General features: G+C 39.1%; 2 protein-coding genes across 3 annotated transcripts; both read right to left on the bottom strand.

Annotated features, from left to right (window-relative positions):
- Positions 1–449: 449 nt before the first annotated feature.
- Positions 450–6,870, bottom strand: LOC125903494 (homeobox protein Hox-D9b-like). Its single transcript, XM_049600448.1, has 2 exons — positions 5,829–6,870; positions 450–1,713 (listed from the first exon to the last, which is right to left on the bottom strand). The coding sequence occupies exons 1-2, from the start codon at positions 6,505–6,507 to the stop codon at positions 1,469–1,471; spliced, it is 924 nt and encodes a 307-aa protein (XP_049456405.1). The 5' UTR covers positions 6,508–6,870; the 3' UTR covers positions 450–1,468.
- Positions 6,871–13,527: 6,657 nt separating this feature from the next.
- LOC125903495 (homeobox protein Hox-D11b-like) lies at positions 13,528–20,708 on the bottom strand. Of its 2 annotated transcripts, none has more exons than XM_049600449.1 (3): positions 19,740–20,708; positions 18,391–18,532; positions 13,528–14,541 (listed from the first exon to the last, which is right to left on the bottom strand). In XM_049600449.1, exons 1-3 carry the CDS (start codon positions 20,419–20,421, stop codon positions 14,448–14,450), a joined length of 918 nt encoding a protein of 305 aa, XP_049456406.1. In that variant the 5' UTR covers positions 20,422–20,708; the 3' UTR covers positions 13,528–14,447. The 2 variants fall into 2 exon arrangements, with proteins under 2 accessions (XP_049456406.1, XP_049456407.1); XM_049600450.1 differs by having other exon boundaries at positions 18,391–18,529.
- Positions 20,709–22,077: the final 1,369 nt, after the last annotated feature.

Here is a 22,077-nt window from a genome sequence, read left to right as displayed (position 1 = left end):
CAACACACCCAGGGTACCTTGGACGTCATATGTGGACGTCAAAGTTCACTGACCAAGCAGCAATATGTGACGAGGTCGGAGTGAGAAAGTGTTGCAACATCACATTTAACTCACATTTCATTTGTCAATTTCATAAAGAAAAAACATTTCACATGTGAGGATTTCATATACAGCCTACATGTGACCTTCGGATAGTTCACAAGATAAAATAAATTCCATGTGCTAATTCACATATGAAAACAGCAATTTTACATTTTGTGTAAAATGTTGACATTTGATAGAATCACATTTGTCTGAGGGTCTGAGGGTTATGATCTCCTACATAGTCCAATGGCTTTTTGGCCGACAGGAGGGTATACTCCATATACCCTCCTGTCGGCCAAAAAGCCATTAGACTATGTAGGAGAGTATCCTCACCTCCTCTTCAGGAACCTACTCATCTACCTCGTCCTTCACCCACCCCATCAACTACCACTGCACCACTGGTTATGGTATTGTCAGCCAGGAGCAATGAGACTGAATAACAGTACACTGACAGGAAGTCCAGCCAACACTGGACCATGCAAATCACTTCAAATGACAGTCTTTTAAACCAAGAATTTTTAAATCAAAGCCAGCAAAGGGATCAATTAAACACACCAAGTCCTCATAGTCCTGTGTAGTTACCACAGAAAGTCACCATTTAATCTCTTAGATTTTGTCTCACTCTCTTCTGTATTTTAGGCATTATTATTATGATTAAGTGTCCAGCTTCTGTTTGTTCAGGTTTCTTCCCCCCAAGTATTTTATTCAATTTACAAATAAACACTCGGCGAATATTTCACGCCGTAGCAGAAGTGGTACAGTCATGTCTGGCACGCTGAAAGCAGTTTTTATGAGGAGTTTTAGCATTAAATCATAAAATGCAATTCACAGTTTGGCACAAAGCACAGACAATTTATGTGAAGTCAAGTATGTGTCAAGTAGTTTCAGTTTTGGACATGTGAGATATACAGCCTCATCAAAACCAGATGTGTTTTAAAATGAGCAAAGTCTTTGATATCTACTCGTATGTTTTCTTAATTCAATTTATGGATCGTCCTGTAAATTTTAACATTTTATTCTGAGCATTATTTACAAGAACCCCAGCTGACAGGTTGACTGTCTTCATTTTGCTACATGCAGATGGAAGAATTGTACACCAGAGTTCAGAGGACCTGACATGAAAAAGCCATAAGACGTTAAAAGGAATATTTTTCTGTAAAAGTGTTACAACGTATCCTGGCCTCCCCCACACAGTTTCACCACTGCAGTTATCCAAAGCAGCCATGTTAGCTCCACAATCCGATGATTAGTAACACCTGCTCATGCCAGCTGATGTTTAAGATGTTGGGCATCTTGTGGCGTTTCATTTATCAGCTATAACATCACCACCTCCTCACCTTCCCTGGCAAAAACAAACATCCCCGCAGCCTCTCCTCCAGATCCATCATTCATTCACACCCCTCCTCTCCCGGATCATCAGCTTCTTCATCTTCATCCGTCTGTTCTGGAACCAGATTTTGACCTGCCTCTCTGTCAAGTTTAAGAGTCCTGCCACCTCCAGGCGCCGGTCCCTGGTCAGGTACATGTTGTAGAGGAACTCCTTCTCCAGCTCCAGGGTCTGGTGTTTGGTGTACGGACACCGTTTCTTCCGGGTGGATTTAGCATGGATCCAACTGGCTGATGGGTTTTCTGCAGAAAAAGACACAGAGTAGCACAAAGTTTTACTTCAGCTGGACACCTTGATATTTACTCAGTACGTTTACATGCACATTTAAGTCGATCTAACTGGACTACTGTCCTTTTCCCAGTATAAAAGTGTGAGGGGGGAATCGATTTATTGACCAAAGTATGTCAGACTCCTCTACTATAGGTGGCGATACGCCCCCTTTCAGCTCAATAGTATTGGACCTTTTTCTGGTTGACCTCACAGACCAGACAGTTAAGCATTGTCCAACTGTTACATCACTTTCTTGAACACAGCACCATTCCGTGTTTTCCTCCCATCCATGTATTTTAAAATGTTTAACTCTTTCAGCTGACACAACATGAACTGTGTCTTCTCGTCCGTCCAAAACTGTGCAGCTCTAGATGTAGATTTCATCATGTTGTTACTGGCTACTTCTTCTGTTAATGCTTTTGGACTTCCGGGTCAAAGCCCGGGGTGGATGCTCAGAGCATCTCGACCAGTTTGGAGGAATTCGACTTCCAATCGCAATATCTGGGTGTTAGTCTGACTTTGAGAAATTTGTACGATTTCAGTCGGACTAACATGTTTACATATATTTTAAAACTCTGGTGTGTGTGTCTGTGTGTGTGTGTTGTACTTGCACTTGCTACATAGTGAGGACCACAACAAGTTTTTAACCTACAGAGTGAGGACATGTTTAGAAAGTGAGGACATTTTTGCCGGTCCTAGCTTCCTCAAAGGCCTGTTTGAGGGTTGGTTTTCAGGTTCAAGTTAGACTTTGGTTTAGATTAGTGTTGGGTTTGGGTTTTAATGCAGCACTCTAATGAGTGCAACGAGGGGCACAAGCACACGAGGACCAGGTGAATAAAAGCACTTTAAAAATATAAAAACCACATATGGTTGATTAAAATCCACTAAAATGATTTTGGTCCATTCACTCAGGAGGGCAGGGGGAAGATCAGTCATATTACTGTTAGGCTGCTATGTCTTTCTGTTAGCTTGGTACATTAATTGCTAAAATATTTTAACACACAGCACAGGTTAGTGACACAAAAAAGTATGTGCTTAAGGTCTAAAATCAAGACAACCACAATTCAGAATAACACACATGCACACTGTAGATTAATACATTAAAAAATTATAATGTTATCAGCGAGAGGGAATATTTACAAGCAAATAAACTGTGATGGAACGTTTGCTCAAAACTACACTGTAAAATATTAAGCTATACATTTACAGTACATTATTGTGAAACAACAGCTGTATACTGTGATCTCACTGTAGTTATGCCTTTATATTACTGTGATGTTCCTGTAAAACTATTATGTTTATTGTGACCTCACAGTTTAAGCCCATTGCATTACTGATATAACAGTACATCCCTGTAAATTACTGAATTTCACAGTAACTTCACAGTTATGTACATTTGATTACTGTGATTCATCAGTATGCTCCTATAGAATTCACTGTAATCTCACAGTTAAACTGCTTCTGTAAAATTACCTTGTAAGTTTCACAACAAAATTCTGACTTAGGTTAAAATATCACAGTAAAAGCCTGTGAGGTGATAAAAATGTAAATTACTGTGAAATATTAGTTATATGTTGTAATTTCCTAGAATGAATTTGCAGTGAACATATCATATTAATGTTTCTAAAGTGACGTAGTATATGAGATGAAACACGATCTCTTCCTAACCATAACCAGTGGGTTTTTATGCTTAAATCTAACCACACCTCAGCCACAGCGTTGCTCAAAGCATCCTACATAATGGCATTTAACATTTTCCTGATTTGCAGAAACGTTAAGTGCCAACATTTTTTTTTTCAGGTCATTGGGTTGCAACATTCCCCTGATCTGAGCTTAGATTCTTCTGTCCAGGTGTAACTGTGCTCCTGTGTCCAGGATCCAGTCTGGCCTACTGAATGTCATGGAAGCTATACTGCACGCACTGATCTGTGAGGCACACAGATACAAAGGTATGTACATTTGATTACTGTGATTTAGCAATATACGCCCATAGAATTACAGTATTTCACTGTAATCTCACAGTTAAACTCATATTACTGTGATTTAGCAGTATGCTTCTGTAAATTATTATATATATCTATATCACAATGGTGAGAATGTCATTAGAGACATTATTGTGTTACAGGACTTAAAGGACCTCTTCTTTCTTTTCTTTCCTTTTCTTTAGCCACAGTTGCTGAGGATCATGGGTAATTTAACCTGCCAATTTCAGAAACTGACAAAAAAAGGCTTTATTTCTTAGAGTTGAAGGAGAAATAATTAAACGGATGGCCTTAACATTAACCCATCCTGTTGCTGAGTTATCAAGGACACTTTTCTTGTTTTTGTGTTGAGAAATGTGGAGACATGAAGGAGAGACAATGATTCAAACAACGTGCAGGTTTGGGTGAGGGGAAAGGTGTGGGGGAGGGGAGGGTTAGGCATTTAGTTGTGATGGTTAAGTTTAGGGTTAGAGGGCTTGGGAATGCATTACATCAGTGAGGGTCCTCACAAAGAGAGCAGTACAGGGGAGTGCATCTATGTGTGTGTGTGTGTGTGTGTGTGTGTGTGTGTGTGTGTGTGTAGTTCAAAGACTGACATAAAAAATCTGAGAAAATATTCTCAGGAACCAGTTTTATGAGCCTGCAACTTTTGGCTCATTAGAAAAAGAAACAAAGGCACATGCTCCAAACAGCTCCATAAATAAAGACAGTGTTCCATTCATTTAAAGATATTGATATATTTTAAAACCATATTGCTCCTTTTCACTGGGCTTAAACACTTTTATTAGCACCAGGGTTGTTTATGCCTTCATTTTACCTTTCCAGCATTTTAATAATTTAACATAATGTGACATTATGCTAAATTATGTTCAGTGGTTTCTGATGTAGCTATGGACCTTTTAAGATGAAAATGTTTTTGGGGAGGACAGAAAGCAGCCATAAATACAGCAGAGTGCCCAATAAAGTCTCGATCTGTGTGTGAGTGCAGGCTGTGTTGGTAAAGAGCCAAACTGAGTCTCATTTTTTAGAATTATTAAACTGCAGTTGGGGATATTTGAACCTTTCACTGATCTGAAATGTTTTATAGGCCACTTTGAAAAAAAAGTAACGCAGCCAGAGAGTGCTGTGAAATTATAGTTAGACAAATAGATAGGGAGCAACAAGGGGACCACACAGAGGACATCTCTGCTCACTTTGATTCAATTTCTGAATTATATATAAGAGGGATTGAACTTCCGGTTTAAGCACAAATCTTCTGAAATCATTTCTTTACCAATAAGTAGAAGTCTGAGAAGAATCTGAGCCAGTTAAATGGGTTTTAAACTGAATTTTTGACGCAAGAATCCATAGTGTTTTAACAATAAATCAATAGGCTGCATGACCAGAAAATTACAATCTAGGCTAGTGCTTGGAAAAAAGTTAAATGCTGCAAAGGAAAGAAGTAATAGCCACTGATTATATTATTATTATTGACCTTATTATATTATATATTTACCTCGTGCCTTTTTTCGAGTTCCTTTTTTTATAATAAAAATGTATAAAATATTTTTTGACTGAGATCCACTTTTTTGTCATTCAAACTTTTTTAAAAAAAAAGTAAGTATATATATATATATATTATTATAAAGCCCATTTGTTGGTTTGTGGGGCATGCTGCATTACGAACTTACTCCTACAAGCTACTAACAGTTAGGAGCCTTTAAATTCTGAAGGTCGTTTTAGATAGACATGCTTATGCAATAATACTTGCTGCAGTATATGGAATATTTCTGGGAAATCAAGCTTCGAGCATTTATTGCAAGAAAAAAAATTGAATAACTCGAGTTCCTGCACAAATCCGATCAGTGAGAAGCAGCGCGAGCTACCTGCGTTTTCTCTTTAGTGGCAAATTGTTAAATAACAGCAATAGCACCTTAATTATTTTAATGGACAATAAACTTTTATATTTTACCGTTTACAAGACATTTATAGGGCTATAAAAGTCACACACACTTACTTACTTAGGCCACAGTCTCCCTCTCTGTCACACACACACTCACACACACACACTTTGTCACTTCTTAAATGCTAATAAACATTCCTGAGTTTGGTATATCTGTCTTTACCCGGGTCGAGTGGTGGCTTTGCTTTTCTTTCCTCGTCCTCCTTTTTGAGCTCCGGCTTCCTCCCGAGCTCCTCCACGGTCCCAAGCCGCTCGAGGACCACCTCAGTCGGGGAAGCGAAGCTGGAATCCCCGGGGCTGTCTTGTGACGGCGGTGAACTCTCGGGTTCTACCGCCTCGTACCTCGGGCTCGGATCGGAGAGGTCACCCTGAGCGGGGACACACCCGGGGAAGCCGGTGTGTGACAGAGAGGTCTCCGAGGTGGGAGTCCCCCCCTCCCAGCAGCGGACGAACCTGCTCTCGGAGGCGGCCGCGGATGCGAGGTGCTCGGTGTGGCTCTGCGTCTGCGGGCCGTAGTACGGGTGGTGGTGGCTCAGGAGGGGATGTGGATGGAAGAGGCCGGTGATGGAGGCGCCGGGGGTGGACTGCAGCTGCGGAGAAGAGGGCGAGGAGGAAGCGGAGGTGTTCGCCCAGGGAGAGAAGCCGTTTAAGCTTGTCTGTTTGTTGGAAAAATGTGAAAAATCCGGAATGTGTGGGCCGGGGGTCCCCTCCTCCTCATCCGCTCTCCGGGCTGGCTTTGCGCAGCCGACCGTCGAACCCTGCAAGCCTCCCGGGATGAAATGTGCACCGTACGGCTCCTCAGTCTGGAGCCCCATCATGGAATAATAATTCGTTAGCGACATGTTTATTTTATTATTTCAATAAAAAGACACTTAAGTGCGACTGTAAAACGTTAGATGGGCTGGTATAGTGGCTTACATCCTCCCCTAAAATGGTAGTATTTTTTTTTCCTGCCCTTACCTTCTTCCCGGCTGCCCATTGGTCCAAGTGTGGATCACATGGTTAGACTGTATTTACCCGGTATAGGAAATAAATCTCTTTTTCCTTTTGTGCTCAGAAATGTGATAGTAGGCCTCGGAGCCTGCTGCCAGATGGGCCCGGTGGAGCACACAGCTTTTTAAAACTCTGTAGTTGAAACACAGTTTTACAAGCAGAATAAAAAGTAGCAGGGAGTCGTTTACAAGCTCGTTTGAAGTGTGTGTGTGTGTGTGTGTGTGTGTGTGTGTGTGTGTGTGTGTGTGTGTGTGTGTGTGTGTGTGTGTGGTATTACATACTTCTCGTAGGTGCTTCAGCCAAACCACTCTCTTACTATATAATGAATGAACAGCTACACTGCAGCTTATTTCTAACTGCTCTATAAAAACATCTCTTTATCGCCTCAAAGCGCAAAAAAATTGAGATTAACGGAAGAGAATTTTGGATTTTGATCTTTCTTTGTCCGGACAAGTGATTTTCTTCATCTTACACTGAAAAATATTGTGTATTTCTTGGAAAATTGAGACGAAAACTGTCCCTTCAAGGTCACGCGTGGTGGTGCAAAATGAGCGTTATTTTGCGCACGAAGTTACAGTACATTGCTCTTAATTGGATTTGTGTCAGTGGTCTGGCTTAATGGTCAAATCCTTCTGCTTCAGTTGTATGTTATCTGGTTACATTTTTAACAGGCATATAATTAATTATATTGCCTGCTTGGAAACATTTGACATGTCTTTATTTAGCCTATGTGTATCTATTACGATTATTATTATTCTAATGTTTAGTTGTTGAGATCTGTTGCTGTTCAGTTTATTCAACTTAGGTGTCTTTGAATTTGCTTTATATAAAAAAGCTAATTAAAAAAAGAGGAATAATTGTGCCTTAAAGGACAACCCGTTCTCATCCCATCTCCTCACATATCATCTACATGTGACGCGTTAGGTGTCCTCCTGCGGTTGTTGTTGACCCTCCAGGACACCGTTTCAGTTTTGCTCTGTAAAGCACTTTGAATTGCCTTCATGTATGAAATGTGCCATACAAACACATGCCTAACCCGTGCAACACAAGCGAGTGGTCAGGTTTAGGCAACAAAGCACATCATGGTTACATTCATGAGAGTGCAGGGTTAGTTGGACCCATCCACCATCACTCCCACCCGCCCTATAAAGGCTTTCCAAGTCCTTACATTATGTAGTTGTGTGCATCTAACGCCATTGGGCAGCATACAGCCGGACAGGTGCCTTCTGACCGACCAGATATCACAACACCGCTAAAGGTTCCCTCCTGCATCACAAACTGACGCCACCCAGCCGTGTGGCATACTGCGCATAAGGTGGCTTTTGGCGTCGGTGTCTGACAAAGCGGTAGGATTTGGTGGATTCAATTTCAAAGCATATTTGGTTGTATCTTAAATTACTACTATTAACTTCTTACTAAAATGTCTTTTCATTTTTCTGAAAACCCGTTGGTAACTAGGGGCAACCAACCCAGTATGTCAGAGTATCTCTGATGGTTAATTACTTCTTGTTACAATAAGCTGTAAGATGACAAGGATACCCACTCCAAGCCCAAACCTAAAGCTTCCATTCAATATGGGCGTGGCTATTGAAAAATGTTCTGTGAAGTAAAAGCTGTAACACTAACCCAACCAAGAATTCTGATATGTTAAGAGGAAAGTTCAATGAATGTTTGTGAACATGAGCTGCTCTCTCTCAAAGCCAGAAACCAGAGAAATGATGTCATGCGTACAAAGTCTGGAGCTGTTCAGTAGACAATCAGTGGGAGACTGATTTAAATTTGATCTTGCTTTTCCGTCAGAAAATAAATAAATAAATAAATTGAATTTGTCCATTCAACCGCACAAACTATACAACAAACACTACAAGTGTGAATCAGTTTGATGGTAGTGTAAAACATTTTATTCCCTTGCTCACATTAAACAAAAAACACTAAAGAATTGCACAAAATCACACGAAGAAACAAAACGCTGGACGCAGTGTGCAGCTGTGCCTGGCACCAGATGTATAGACTGTATACTGTGGAGCCACGGAATGTTCGTTTCCTTTTTTAAACTCAAAATGAGCTTTATTTTACTGCAGTGACGCAGAAAGTGTACCTGTACACTCAGTGTCATCTGGATCATCTTTCACCAGTCATTGTCTATGGAGCAGCTTCAGACTTTATGCAACAGGCTTTTAGTTTTTCTGATTTTATAGATTTGAGAGAGCTGTTCTTGTTTAACAGTATTTTGGGACTGTCTGAGACCACAGGAGTTACATGTATGAATTTTGAAAATGAGCGCACTTCGCCTTTAAGTGAAGATAAATCATGTACTGGATTATCTAAAAAAATCCTTCATCACAAAGGCTGCTCTCTGTCTCATGAATAATCAACACTTTGGAGACACATTAAATTATCTGTCCGTTGCTCAGATGATAGGCTAATAAATGATCAATATTATTCTCTGATCTGATCCATAAACCACATCTGGTCTCACTCCCCCATTCATCGCCACTGTGTCCACGTTTGAGTGTAAAAGTGAAACCCCATTGGCTGGAGAAGAGGATGACAGGCAGGCTGGGGGCGTGGCCTAAAGACAAACTTTCACATATGTCCCCACAGCCTCCTTGTAACATAGACCTTGATCGCTTGTGCGCCTTTACCGCCACCTGCTGTCTGGATGAGTTCAAAACAGAGTCCAAGTTCTGCAGGAGGGATCCCCCAAACTTCATCATGTCGGATCGGATCATGCAGCAGCCTGGGCACCTCTTGATGTAGCAGTCTACCATGTCGGTATGAGCTCTGTCCACTGGTCTCAGTGATGAAATAAAGAAACACATGAATCAGAGCTCCTGATTTCATTTAGCTGGAGCCTCGAGGATTCAGATGGGATGATGTCATGGCTTTAGACACCTCTAGGTGGCGGTAGAGGTGGGGTCAAACTGTGTAAAAGTCACACAAGCTGACAAATATATAAACATTTATATGACGGAACATGAGAAGTAAAGACAACATTGCCTATAATGCATTGCCATATGCTGATGCCAGCTGTTTTAGAGATGGAAATCTGTTACTGAAATATGTTTAGAACCATTATTACTCTTTCTATAGCTTTTATTTTATTTTATAAAATAATAAAAAAAAAAAATCTAACTTTTTTAAATGTAATTTATACCAATTTTTTCATTTGAATTAATTTAATTTAATTAATTAATTTTCTTTTTTAGCCTTTTAAGCATTACTTTTACCCTGGCTATTTCTATTACCATCACGAACACCTTAATTTAAGTCCACCTAGCATTTTTAAGTTGGCATCATCAGTATTTATCAAATCATCCAACTCCAGATTCCTCTGCTTGTATACAGTTCCCTGAACATGATCCTTCCCTCATATTTTCATCAGCACTTTCCCACAATCATCAATTCCACAACTCCTCAGAATAACCATAAACTCAGTCCTCCTGAGTGTCAAACATCTCCACTACACTTTGGTTTAATTTACAGAGTTCGGTGATATTTGACGCTCTGCCATCTCATATTTTAAAATCAGCACCTGCACAACTCAAGAAAGCTGTTAAAAGTTTGTTTTTATCTATTGGGTTTTAGGGTTATTAATTAATTCCATCATTTATTTATTATATTTCAATGGTGCAGTAGGGACCTGAAGGTACCATAATTCTTTGTAACACTGTTGGACAATAATTGGGGCAATAATTCAACTAGCAACACTGTGCAGTTATTCAACTGTGCAATATTCTTTCAGTGTCTTAATATGTGTATTTAACATGATGCATTTATTGTATATATTTCTATTTACATACATATTTTTATATTTCTCTTACATACTATTTTTATACATTTTAATGTAGCATAAGGCACATATATATTTATATTTTCACACACTTACCGTACTTATAATATTATACATATTTTGAATTTCAGATATTTTACATACTCGTGTTAAACACTACAGCATAACGCACATATTTTCATTCTTATATTTTTACAAACTTCTCACTTAATACTGAATTCTTAATTCTACTATCAGTAATTCTCCATGCTTCATGTCAGAGCAGCTGTAACACATCACAGTTTTCTCCCATGGATCAGTAAGTAGGCTATTTCTAATTCTAATCTTTGTAATTAATGCTTTTTATTTTATTTTCTACTTTGCATACTTGCACATGACTGCTACTGTGTGCAGTCATATCTTTTGTCTTTCTCTTGTACACATCATTGCAACATTTTTCTTTCATGAATAAAGAAATACCCTGCAGAGAGCCCCTCTGAGGTTTATTTGCACCTCTCCATCACATTGCTGTTGTTTATGTACTAGTTTGTATCTTTTGTATATGTCTTAACACATAAAATAAACTAAAGCAACATACAAACATTGTAAACATGTTGTTTTGACACATTGTAGTGTAGGCAGATACATCCTGTTGTTACATTTTAATAATTTAGAATATCTGTCAATAAACTTCTTCCATGAAGACATATTTTATATAATTAAAACTGTGTTTTACTATATTGTCATTTATTATCTGTCTGTACAGCAGCCATCACCTATAAAAAAAATCTGTAATTTTACAATACTTTTCCAGTAGCCTATGTTTCACAGATTTTTCCTGTATTTTTGAAATATGCAAACATAGCAATAAAATTCATAAAGCAGACTGTGAGTTTACATCTTTAATATAAAATAACACAAAACTGTATCTGTGAATAACCAAACAATTGTTGTTGGGTTTTTTTTTACAAATAAACAGAATGTTAAAACACATTTACATATTCATAATTTCACATTGCTTTCATTTATTAGATTAAACTGTTCAGTTTAACACTGTAAATACATTTGTATAAGACGTATTGGTTTTTGTAATTTTATGTAGATTCTTCTGTTATTTGACAGATATATTGTACAATTATGCAAGTTTTCAAAACAAAAGCATTGAATAAATGTGTTTTTATCGGTGTGTGAGTGACCACAAGACAAGTTATAGTTGTTAAACTTAAACATTTATATTTGGTCACAACCACATTATAGTGCATTAGAACCATTAATTTAGTGTTCATACTGCAATTAAATGCTCAAGAGGGGGAGGTTATTTCTATTTCTGTTATTGCAACTTGCACAATAACTACAAGTTGCTGCTAGCACCAATATTACTGCGACAAACAATTATGTCTGGGCTGCCTTAAAATTTAAGTTGACTGGATGTGAGTACAAGTTGAGGTAATTTTGTAATTATTCAATGTGTCTTCTCAAATTTGGTCAACTTAATAACTTAAGGCAGCCTGGACACAAACTTTTAAAGTAAAAAAAAAAAAAAAAGTTCCTTTTTACAGTGCAACTTCTACCAGTCCTGCAATACTGCTGCTACCTTTGTCTCCTTGCAACAATAAGGCTGCTGTTACAAATACTCCCACTATCAGGCTACTGCCTCTATTACCCCTAATTCAGCCTCTTTGCCCTGCACTAACTGCACATACACCACTATTACTGCTTCTACTACAAGTTAGCTCTACTTTCTACCCATGTAGGATTTCTTTTACAACATTATCCATTTATTTAAGACTGCAAAAGGTAAATAAATAAGATTAAGACAACACAGTTCTCAGCATCAAGAGTGTAAATGTACAAATAAATCAGTTTAAAATGTGTTTGTGTAAAAAAGAAGCTCTGGTGGAGTTTATTGTAGGTCATTAGCCTGAATGCCTTTAGTTCCAACACAATCTCTCCTTTCATCTACTTGTCTTTCTTTTTACGTCAAATTCACACTCATGCACGCTCTCACACACACACACACACACACACACACAGACTGAGTGAGACAAAGACAGAAAGGCAGACACAGCAGACCGTCTGTATTGCCCCAATAAAAGCCATTAAGCTGAGGAAATGGTGGTTGTGACAGTTGTTTGCTGGTTGTTTTGCGGTTCAAGGTTCATCTGCAGCCTTGGACTCACTGCGTGTTTCTGGTGTTGTTCAAAGTCTGGGTCGGATAAGAAGAGAGAATACCTGACAGAGAGGCTATTTACTTTTACTTATTTTTCTTTGATAGTTTGACACTTGGATTTTATATGAGTGTAACCTGGGGCAGCAATTACCTGCTTAATAACCTGCTCTTTAGTTGGCATGGCTGTGGTTACGATTCAGGCATCATCCAACTCCAATGTGAGCCCATTTAAATGTGCTTCTGGGTCTTTGTTGCAGAAGTGATCATGCATAATGTTCAATTCATTTTATTGCTATGTGAAAACAGCCAGGCAACATGGCCTCCAGATATTTTTTTATTTCCTAAGAGATTATATTTTTATTCAACAAACTTGAAAAGTGTCTGAGACACCACTAAGAGGGGGTGAATTTAAAAAAAGTCCTTTATAATTTCCTAGTAACTAACGTTAACTTTAACCACATACATTTGCGGCGTGTGTAAATTAAAAATGCATTTAAAACTATGAAATTGTGTCATAAAATTTAACTCAAGCTGCATCAAATTAAAAATCACACACTCCTCTGTAGTTGAGAAAAAGCCCTCTAAGTTTTAAAAGAGGCAAGTCATCTTAGAGAGAGGTTGACCAATATTTTCATAAATTACCTTAAAGTTTACTGAAATATACGTTCAGATTTTGGAAGGAGGATGCAGGGAACACGTCCCCCTCAATATTTAGAACATGTTTTGTCCCCCCAGTGAAAACATAAAAGTAGCACAGGACTTTTATTTTGACAAATGAAAGACATTTCCATCATAAACTCATGCAGCAAAGGCACATATTGGTGCATACAAATTCACCAGAGTGCAGTAAAGTGTACGATGCAACAACAAACCCCTGTTCATATGTGTGTCCTGACTGCATGTTAGAAAACTGCATGGACACTCGCGGCACCTGAAATAATGACTCATTCATAACGATGTGTCAGTCAATATTTAATCACATTTAACTAATCACAAAGTACATCCAAGTAAACCAAATAATTGCACTCATATGTTTTAGATTTTTAGTATTTACAGTCTTTCATGTAGAAACGCTGACACAAAATGGTCACAATGCTGATATCAAATCTCAGAGATATCAGAATAATTAATACAGATTGCCTTCGCTTGCCTAAACAGATAGATTTATAAGCGAAACAGATGGTGAAATTAGATTTTATGAGGTATTATTAACTTGTGTAAGTTATAAACAAATGAACATGAACAGCAAGAGGATTTATAATTCAGTAACTGAAACATTAATACACAGACACATCTTTAGATTGTCAGCAGTGCAAATCAACATCAAACACCAAAAAGACCAAAAAAAATCAAATACTCTCAGAAATGTGAACACCAAAACAGGATGCTCCACAGACGAGCGTATAAAGAGCTACATCCGCATTTCATGTTTCTCTATGTTTAGTTTTTGGAAAGGAAAAAGGATATAAAATGTATGTTGTCATTTCAAAGTTAGGACATGAAGCCCCGAGGCAAAGAAAGGGTTAATGTCTTCACAGTCAGCCACATAACTTCAGAGGGAAGTCAGGTTTGAATAAGGCAAGAAGAAAATCAGGAGCAAGACAGAGTATTCATTAGAGAAGTTGTCAGGATGTGTTTGTCCTCGAGAAAAACATGGGGCCTAAACGTGAGCCTTGGAGGACTCCTCATGGCAGGAATACTGGATTCATTTATTTATTTATGTCTTGATTAACCTGCCCACATGGCTGGAATGAGACAGGGCTGTGAGAAGGTTGTAGAGCGTTCCCACAGCTTGTGCATGACTGAAAGATAGACTGTCTCTTACTTCTTTCTCAATAACCCATTGGTCAGAACAGGTGATATCCTGTGTGGTACAGCAGTCTCTCTCTTTTCAGTTTCTTCTCTTTCATTCGTCTGTTCTGGAACCAGATCTTCACCTGTCTGCATCAGAAAAGGACACGAAACATTGTTTACAGTTTGATTTCTTTGTGCTGTCCCAGCAAGAAAAATGTTGTACATTTCTGCAAACCATGAACATGTTATATTTGCACGTTATTCAGATACACTGAAGCTTGACATTTCAACTGTGCTTTGGTTACTGTGTAGTTAAGTTTAGGTACAAAAACCACTTGGTTATGGTCAGGAAAAGATCATGTTATGGCTTAAAATACCCAGTTTTTGGGGCACAATCCCTGCTGGAAACGAACCATGTCTCTGTAATAAACAACAACTGCTTTTCTGGCAAAGCAGCAATGTCTTAGTAAAAGAACAAACACTTTCCAGGAAAGAAACACCCACATGCAGGGGCTAAAAAGCTGCTGGAAACACAGCAATGTCTCGCTAAAAAACAACTGGGTTTTTTTTTTTATTTATTGGTCTACAGCTTGGCAGATGTCTGCCAACACGCCACCCACCATCCCCTCCACCTGCAGATGACAAAGTCAACTCATTTACTATGTCACTTTAGAAACATCCATATGATACGTATGAAACAAATGTAACACAGTCATGGTTTGCAAAGCGTACAGTGCCAACTGGGCTGGTTCTAGATGAGTTTAAAACAAAAGCAAAACACAACAAACTGCAAAATGCAATGATTATGCATCAGATTGGTTATGCCTTAAGCATACTGTGTGTATGTGCCAAATAAATATGATGATGGTGAATTTTAACAACCAAAAAGATGTGGGTAAGGCAGGGTTCGGCAACCTTTACTGTCAAAAGAGCCATTTTTGGCCAAAAAGAAAAAAACACTGACACCACAACACAGATTTAAGCCTCAAAATAAAGGTAACACAGCCTTTCAAGTCGAATTTAGCCTATCAATATTACTAATAGATCTAAATGAGCATTCAGTATTTGTTTAGCACAAAGTGACTCCTCTGCAGAAGGCTATTCATGATTATTTAGTACTTTCACTTTGCAGCATTGTCGATGAAAGCAAACAAATCTGTCCACATGCTATTTTCCTCTGAGGCATTTCCCTTCTTGGAAATTTGGAATCCACAGCTAGCCTAGCGAGGAAGACTCAAAACCACTGTAGCCATCGCTAGTGATCTTTTTAGAGGAAAAGGCGCCAGGCCACAGACGTATGACGCACATTTTAATTGACGAAATGTTAAAACATTGTGTACAGGCTACGCATTTTTACAGCCGAAGAATGTAAGAATCACTTCAGGCCTACGACAATAAATGAAATGTTACAAAAAAATAAATAAATAATGGTTAATCATTTCCATATCATTTTCTGTCAAAGCCAGGGAGCCACTTGAGAGAGGCGAAAGAGTCGCATACAGCTGTGGAGCGGCAGGCTGCCTACCCCTTGGGTTGGGACACATCATCAGTTCATAAAGTTTTGAAGCCAGATGTGCCCAGAAAGAGGAAGAGTGTGAAGATGTTGCACGCCATCTTGACTTCCCACTGCACTGAATAAAGATCTCTCTACTTCCTGCCACTGAACAATTGTTAACACGGGGACAACTAACAGTTAATTTCATCATAAATCAATCTGCTAGGTGATTTCACGATTAATCAATTTGTAATTTGGTCTACAAAAAGTCGGGACACATCTGATCAGCAGTCTAAAACTCAAAGATATTTAGTATATGAGAACAGCAGAGAACCACAGATAAAAGTTTAATTTTCTTACAATGAATGATTCCATGTATCAACTTAATTCCATTACATTTTTACTGTCACCATGACATTATTAAATCCACATGGTGAAACATCTTTTTCTCCTTCCAGATTAAAACAACACGCAGGCCCATGGTCAAAGAAATGACCATTAAATATTCGTTACTAATCAAACTTCCATAGTTTCCACAGCATTTTGCGAATAAGTAGAACCAGACACCACTGTGGAAAATTGTGTGTTTTGTGTTCTGCAGAGTGTGGAGTGTTTAAAGAGTTTCACTGCAGCCTGCAGCCGAGGCTGAGCAACACCTGGTGAGAGGAATAACAAAATTTCAGCCCAGCTGCCAAAAGAAAATGTTGGCATCAGGGACCAGATTCTGGGCCATGTGCACATGTAGTCTCTGAGGGCCCCCCGCCCTCCTCTCGTGATTCATGTCCCTCTCACGTCCCTCTGGATTTCTATTTTTTTTTATTACAAATTCAGTTTGCTTTCTTTTTTTTTGGAAAGTCTATTTTTCCTGGGGAAACACATGACAGTGTATGTTGGTGCTCCAGCAGTTGTCACTCACTTGGCTCACTGTGTTTAGAGATGAATCCTAGTGCACGGTGGACTAAACCATTTTTGCCTTTAAGGGGTGAGATGGGTATCAGAGAGCTCCCACTATTTTTTTTTCAATGTGAAGTTCAGTCTTTCAATCAATTTATTCAGTCAATTTGCATTTAGTTATGGCACTAAATACTTTGGTTTTTGTTGCATCTTTTTTTAATTTCAAACATTTTATTCCAGGCTTTTTGAGGGCCCCCCTCCAAATGAGGCCCTGGGTAATCAGTACTGCTTTCCCCTGACTATACATCCCCTCTGGTTGGCATTGTACCTTTCTGCAAACCATTTAGTTTCATACACTGTAAAATATTTGACTGTACATTTACGTAAATTATCTGCTACTAGCTACATCACTTTCACAGTAAATGAAAATGTATCCTGTGATCTGACAGCAGTTATGCCTGTATATTACCGTGATTTAGCAGTATGCTCCTTTAAAATTATTATATGTAACTGTACCTTCACAGTTACTGTACATCTGATTACTGTGATTTAGCAATATGCTGTTGTAGAATTACTGTATTAGATTGTAAACTCACAGTTAAACTGCTTCTGTAAAAATATTGTATTTACCTGCATAAATTTCGTAATAAAATTCTGAATATGGTTAAATATCACAGTAAAAGCCTGTGAGGTGATAGCAGTGTGATTTATTGTGAAATATTACAGTTAAATATTGTAATTTCCTGGAAATAATCTGCAGTATACGTATCATCAAAGTTTTAAAGTGACGCAGTATAAGACAGAGGCATATGGTAGTTACAATGGGCTCCAGTACACGCTATAATGATGGGTCCTAGTGCACCCAAGTTTATGAAGCACACACATACAGTTTTAGGCGTACATTTTACCAACAGTGTGTCTTACCACTTTTATATTATATCATATATATCATATATACATTGTTACATGATTAAACCGAGACTTGATACTGGACGTCTACACACGTTACCCAGCAGTCATCATCACATACCTGTTTATGACAAAAACTACAAGAAAAAAAATGGGAAATTATTAGTTTAGCGAAAGATTTTTTTATGTTTATGTGGAATAAGCACATAATATTGTTATGGATTGATACTGTTTTACAAAAACAGAAAACCATGATGGAGATGGGTTCTCCTTTTTGAGGGCATACACAGAAAATTGCACCATGTCTTGATTTAAGGTGAGGTCTTCTTTGAACGCAAGCATTTCCAGGCATTCAGGCCCCTCCACCCCACGGGCCCCAATGCAACTGCACTGTCTATATTTACGCCCCTGATATGAGATGAAACATGACCTTTTCCTGACCATAACCAGTGTGTTTTGCGCCTCAATCTAACCACACCTCAACCACAGCGCTGTTCAAAGTATCCTAATGTAAACATAACGTTTTCCTGGTTTGCAGAAGCGTTAAATGCCAACATTTATTTCTGGCGATTGGGTCTGATCTAAACTCAGATTAGACGTGTTCTTTGTTTTGCGCAGGTGTAACTGAGCCCCTGTGCCCAGGGTCCAGTCTGACCCACTAAATGTAGAATGAAAGAAACAGTGCAACATGCACGCACCGGTCTGTGAGGCGCAGGAGGCGGGACAGCTGCATGCGTCTGTCCTTGTTGATGTAGATGTTGAATAGAAACTCTCTCTCCAGCTCCCTGATCTGCTGCTTGGAGTAAGGACAGCGCTTCTTTCTCATCACACAGGGCTCTGCTGCGGAGAGACAGAGGGATGGAGGGAAGAGGACAGGCCAGAGGGGAGGGGAAATGACGTTTAAGTTACAAAAAACAGCAATAATTTACAATCTGTAGAATTATAATCGGCCCGCTGTGTGCAGCGTAATCCAACATTAGTGTGAATGTTCAAAGGAGACACCCAAACATAGATATGAGCAACTTTCGACTTACAAAAGTCAAATTCATGCGCATCAGTCTGAGTTTCATTTAATTAAAAATCATTGCATTTAAAGTGAATGTCAAGGTCTGGGGTCAAAACGGTGACTTTAAGAAGTCAACATGACTTCATGTTGCGTGGCTGTTTCAGAGTCTCATTAATGCTCTCATTATAAATGTGTATGCATTTGCAATATGCGCAAAGATAGCGTGGTTATTGAGGCCCATGCGCTGTTAGTGCCATGTGACTGTTTGCTGTGTTAGCATGCAGCCAAACACATCAACTGGGCTGCAACTAAAGCTGCCAACAAACGGAGAGGAAAATGTAACATAACTTTATTTGGTATATTTGGAAAATAATCACATTTACCCAGCGCGTCTAACTTCATAGGAAAGTACGATTTTTATATTCGATGTGGGAGAGATTAGTTATATCAGGTTCAGTAAATGTATCTTGGGTTTTAAGCATGTACCAGAAAATACACGATTATTATCTTTTTTTTTAAATTATTATTATTATTATTTATTTATTTATTTTTTTTAATTTAGGCCTACTTTATTCTGAAAAGACGAACTTGGTCTAATAAAAATACTGAATTATATAATATCAGCAGCAGCACAATAAATAAACCAATACACAAATTAAAGAGTTTACTATGAGTCTATTTTTTTATTCTAGATTTTTATTTTCTAAACAAATGATTATTTTCTGAACCTGATCTGGCTACTGGCCGCATTTCGCGCTCCAACATTGTCACTGTGATTTGGTTAATCTCAATGTAACAAAGAGAATATGGAAAGAGACCCCGGAAGTTGAAGAAATTATGTAATAACTTTACTGACACTGGCTTACATGATGTCAAATAGTTGTACAAATGTCCCGTGACCCTGTCAGCATATGCACGTGAGGTCATGGCGATTTAAGAAACTGCTGTTGGATTAAAATAGTTCCACGTGGTCTCGTTTTAGAATGAAACTATTTAGCTCCATATTAAATTATAGTAAATTATTGTTTGACCTCCACTCACCCGAGCCATGACTGTCTCCACTGCCGCTGGATAAGGGCGCATCCTCCTCTTCCTCCTTCCCAGCCTGGGGTGACTCTGACCCCGCCCTCACCTCGCTGCTCTCCCCGGTGTGACAGCTCGTCCACTCGGCCTGATGTGTCTCCGTCTCCTGTTGGCTCCCAAGTGTGATCTGCGCTCTCTGATCCACCGTGTCCTCTGCACACTCGAAGAACTGATCAAAAACAGGCGGCAGGATCCGGCTCCGCTCTTCCGGGAAGCGATGCTGTGGATTCAGCGCCGTGTATCTGCCAGGGAAACTCCGCGGGTCTGCGCCAAACGCCTGTGCGTAAAAGCGCGGACCGGAGGCGCTGTAAACCGCTCCGCCGTACACAAAGCTGTCCTTACCGGCGCTGAATATCGTCTCCGATGATGATGATGATGATGATGATGGTAAACCCTGGTACTCGTGATAAACGGCTTCCCCCGGCAGGTTGACGCAGGATGTTGGCGCAGAGGTGATGGCGCGGTTCGCCTGGTGGAGAGTCCATTTCCACGGAGGAGGATACTGCTGCCGTGGCTCGTGGTAGCCCGGCAGTCTCCGCGCTGAAGAGGCGCCATGAGCCGGGCTGTTCTCCGCTAGAAACGGTGCAGTGATGGAGCCAAAGTCAGAATTTGGCGGATAGGTGCAGCCCGGTAAATACATGGACTATAAAAATCTTTAAATCCAAAGAGGCTGAGGTTTGGCCCAAGATATAACAACACCCAGGAACTGTGACTCTGCTGTGGGACACTATTTTGGGGCCCGGAAATTAGTTTTCACCCGAAATAAAGTCATAAATGAAGCGATTATAATCAGCTTAATATGAACCTAACTGTGCATCGTGACCCCCTGAGCCCTCAACGTTAAAACAATAAACACAGCTATGATACAGCCTGAATATGAAGCCTGTCACAACATCTCTCCTCCATCCATCCCCCAGTGAAACCAGCTCTCAGTGTCTGTGCAAAGTGAGGAAAACAGTCTTTGACCTTGAGCCTGCCCAAACTGGGTCTGCTGAGTACAATCAACTAAAGGCTGCGCTGCACGTTTTTGTGGTCAGGCCATGTCAATTCCAAGGCACACACACACACACACACACACACACACACACACACACACACACAATACGCTAACAATAGTGCTGTAGTTAAGCCTTTCTAACATTCTATATAAAACATAAATACATTGCCAGGAGGTGGAATTTAAATTGAAATCTTCATCTGTATGTGGCCTGTAATAAAAATCGTTTTTGTTTTTTTGCACGCACGCCGATTCTCTAAATTCACGACATGAGACCTCTGGGATATTTTCGACTTGTAAAACCACATCCCGATGTTGAGAGTAAATTTCTTCGAATAAAGAGCACAAACAAGTCCTACAGGAAGCTGCACATCAAAGCTCATTTGGACATCTTTGAATGTATAGAGTCCTTACAATGGTTTTTATTCTCTGGGATCACGCACACTGTCCTTTGTGCCCACACTGAGTCCAATTAGAGGGGAATACTCAGCTGGGATGAAAGAAGCTTCATCTCATATTATTTTTTGTTTTGTTTTTTTATGGAAATATTGTGAAGGGCAGCAACAATCTTCCTTTTTATTCACAGAATACAATTGATACAAATACTTGCAGTGACATCAACTTACAGTGTGTAATGTCACATTGTGTGTTTAAGAAAAAGGTAATAATTTTACTCCAAAGTTAGGCTCAATCACTAATTCTGATATTTTGCAACTACTGCATTTTAGCCCAAAATAAACACCTTTATATACCAAAACATTTTCCCACAGACAGAGGTGAAAGGTGTGAACCCCAAAACTGATTCATGGGGTTCATGAATGATGCTTAAAATAAAGATATTCTTCCACATAAAAAGATTACACTTGTTCCATTAACCTGTGTCAGTCAACTGACAGCTTATTTTAAGACCTTTTTTTGAGTAGCATAGAATTAAAATAAACAAGTTATAATATCTTACAAAAATAGTTTGACCACTAAATAGCAACACAACTTTTGGATAAAAATTAAGTTGGTTCATCTTAAGCTTTTCAGGGTCAGAGTAAATCATGTTGGTTGCACTAAACTTACTGAGTTAGTCAGATTATAAAAGACTTAGAGGACTGACTCAATTAAAAAGATGCATGCACATTGTTACATTAATTTGTTTCAGTTGAATCAGTGGATTGTTTTTTAGAGTTCAATTCGCTCACTCAACTTTTTAAGTTAAATGCAATACCGTAACTTTTAAGTTTTAACTTTACACCAGACAAAGATGTGTCACATGACAACTGTCTGACAGGAGTTTTATGATATTTCAAA

Source organism: Epinephelus fuscoguttatus, linkage group LG16 (assembly GCF_011397635.1).
Source record: "Epinephelus fuscoguttatus linkage group LG16, E.fuscoguttatus.final_Chr_v1".
Classification (NCBI taxonomy): Eukaryota; Metazoa; Chordata; class Actinopteri; order Perciformes; family Serranidae; genus Epinephelus; species Epinephelus fuscoguttatus.
This window is presented reverse-complemented; position numbering and strand designations above follow the sequence as displayed.

What these genes read in the sequence shown, in the direction of transcription:
- LOC125903494 (XM_049600448.1), bottom strand. Translation starts at nt 6,507, where the DNA reads ATGTCGCTAACGAATTATTATTCCATGATGGGGCTCCAGACTGAGGAG. An exon ending in AAAGCCACCACTCGACCCGG is followed by an intron (nt 1,714 to 5,828) that starts GTAAAGACAGAT and finishes CTTTTTCTGCAG; the next exon opens with AAAACCCATCAGCCAGTTGG.
- LOC125903495 (XM_049600449.1), bottom strand. Translation starts at nt 20,421, where the DNA reads ATGTATTTACCGGGCTGCACCTATCCGCCAAATTCTGACTTTGGCTCC. An exon ending in TGGAGACAGTCATGGCTCGG is followed by an intron (nt 18,533 to 19,739) that starts GTGAGTGGAGGT and finishes GTCTCTCCGCAG; the next exon opens with CAGAGCCCTGTGTGATGAGA. An exon ending in CTCCTGCGCCTCACAGACCG is followed by an intron (nt 14,542 to 18,390) that starts GTGCGTGCATGT and finishes TTTCTGATGCAG; the next exon opens with ACAGGTGAAGATCTGGTTCC.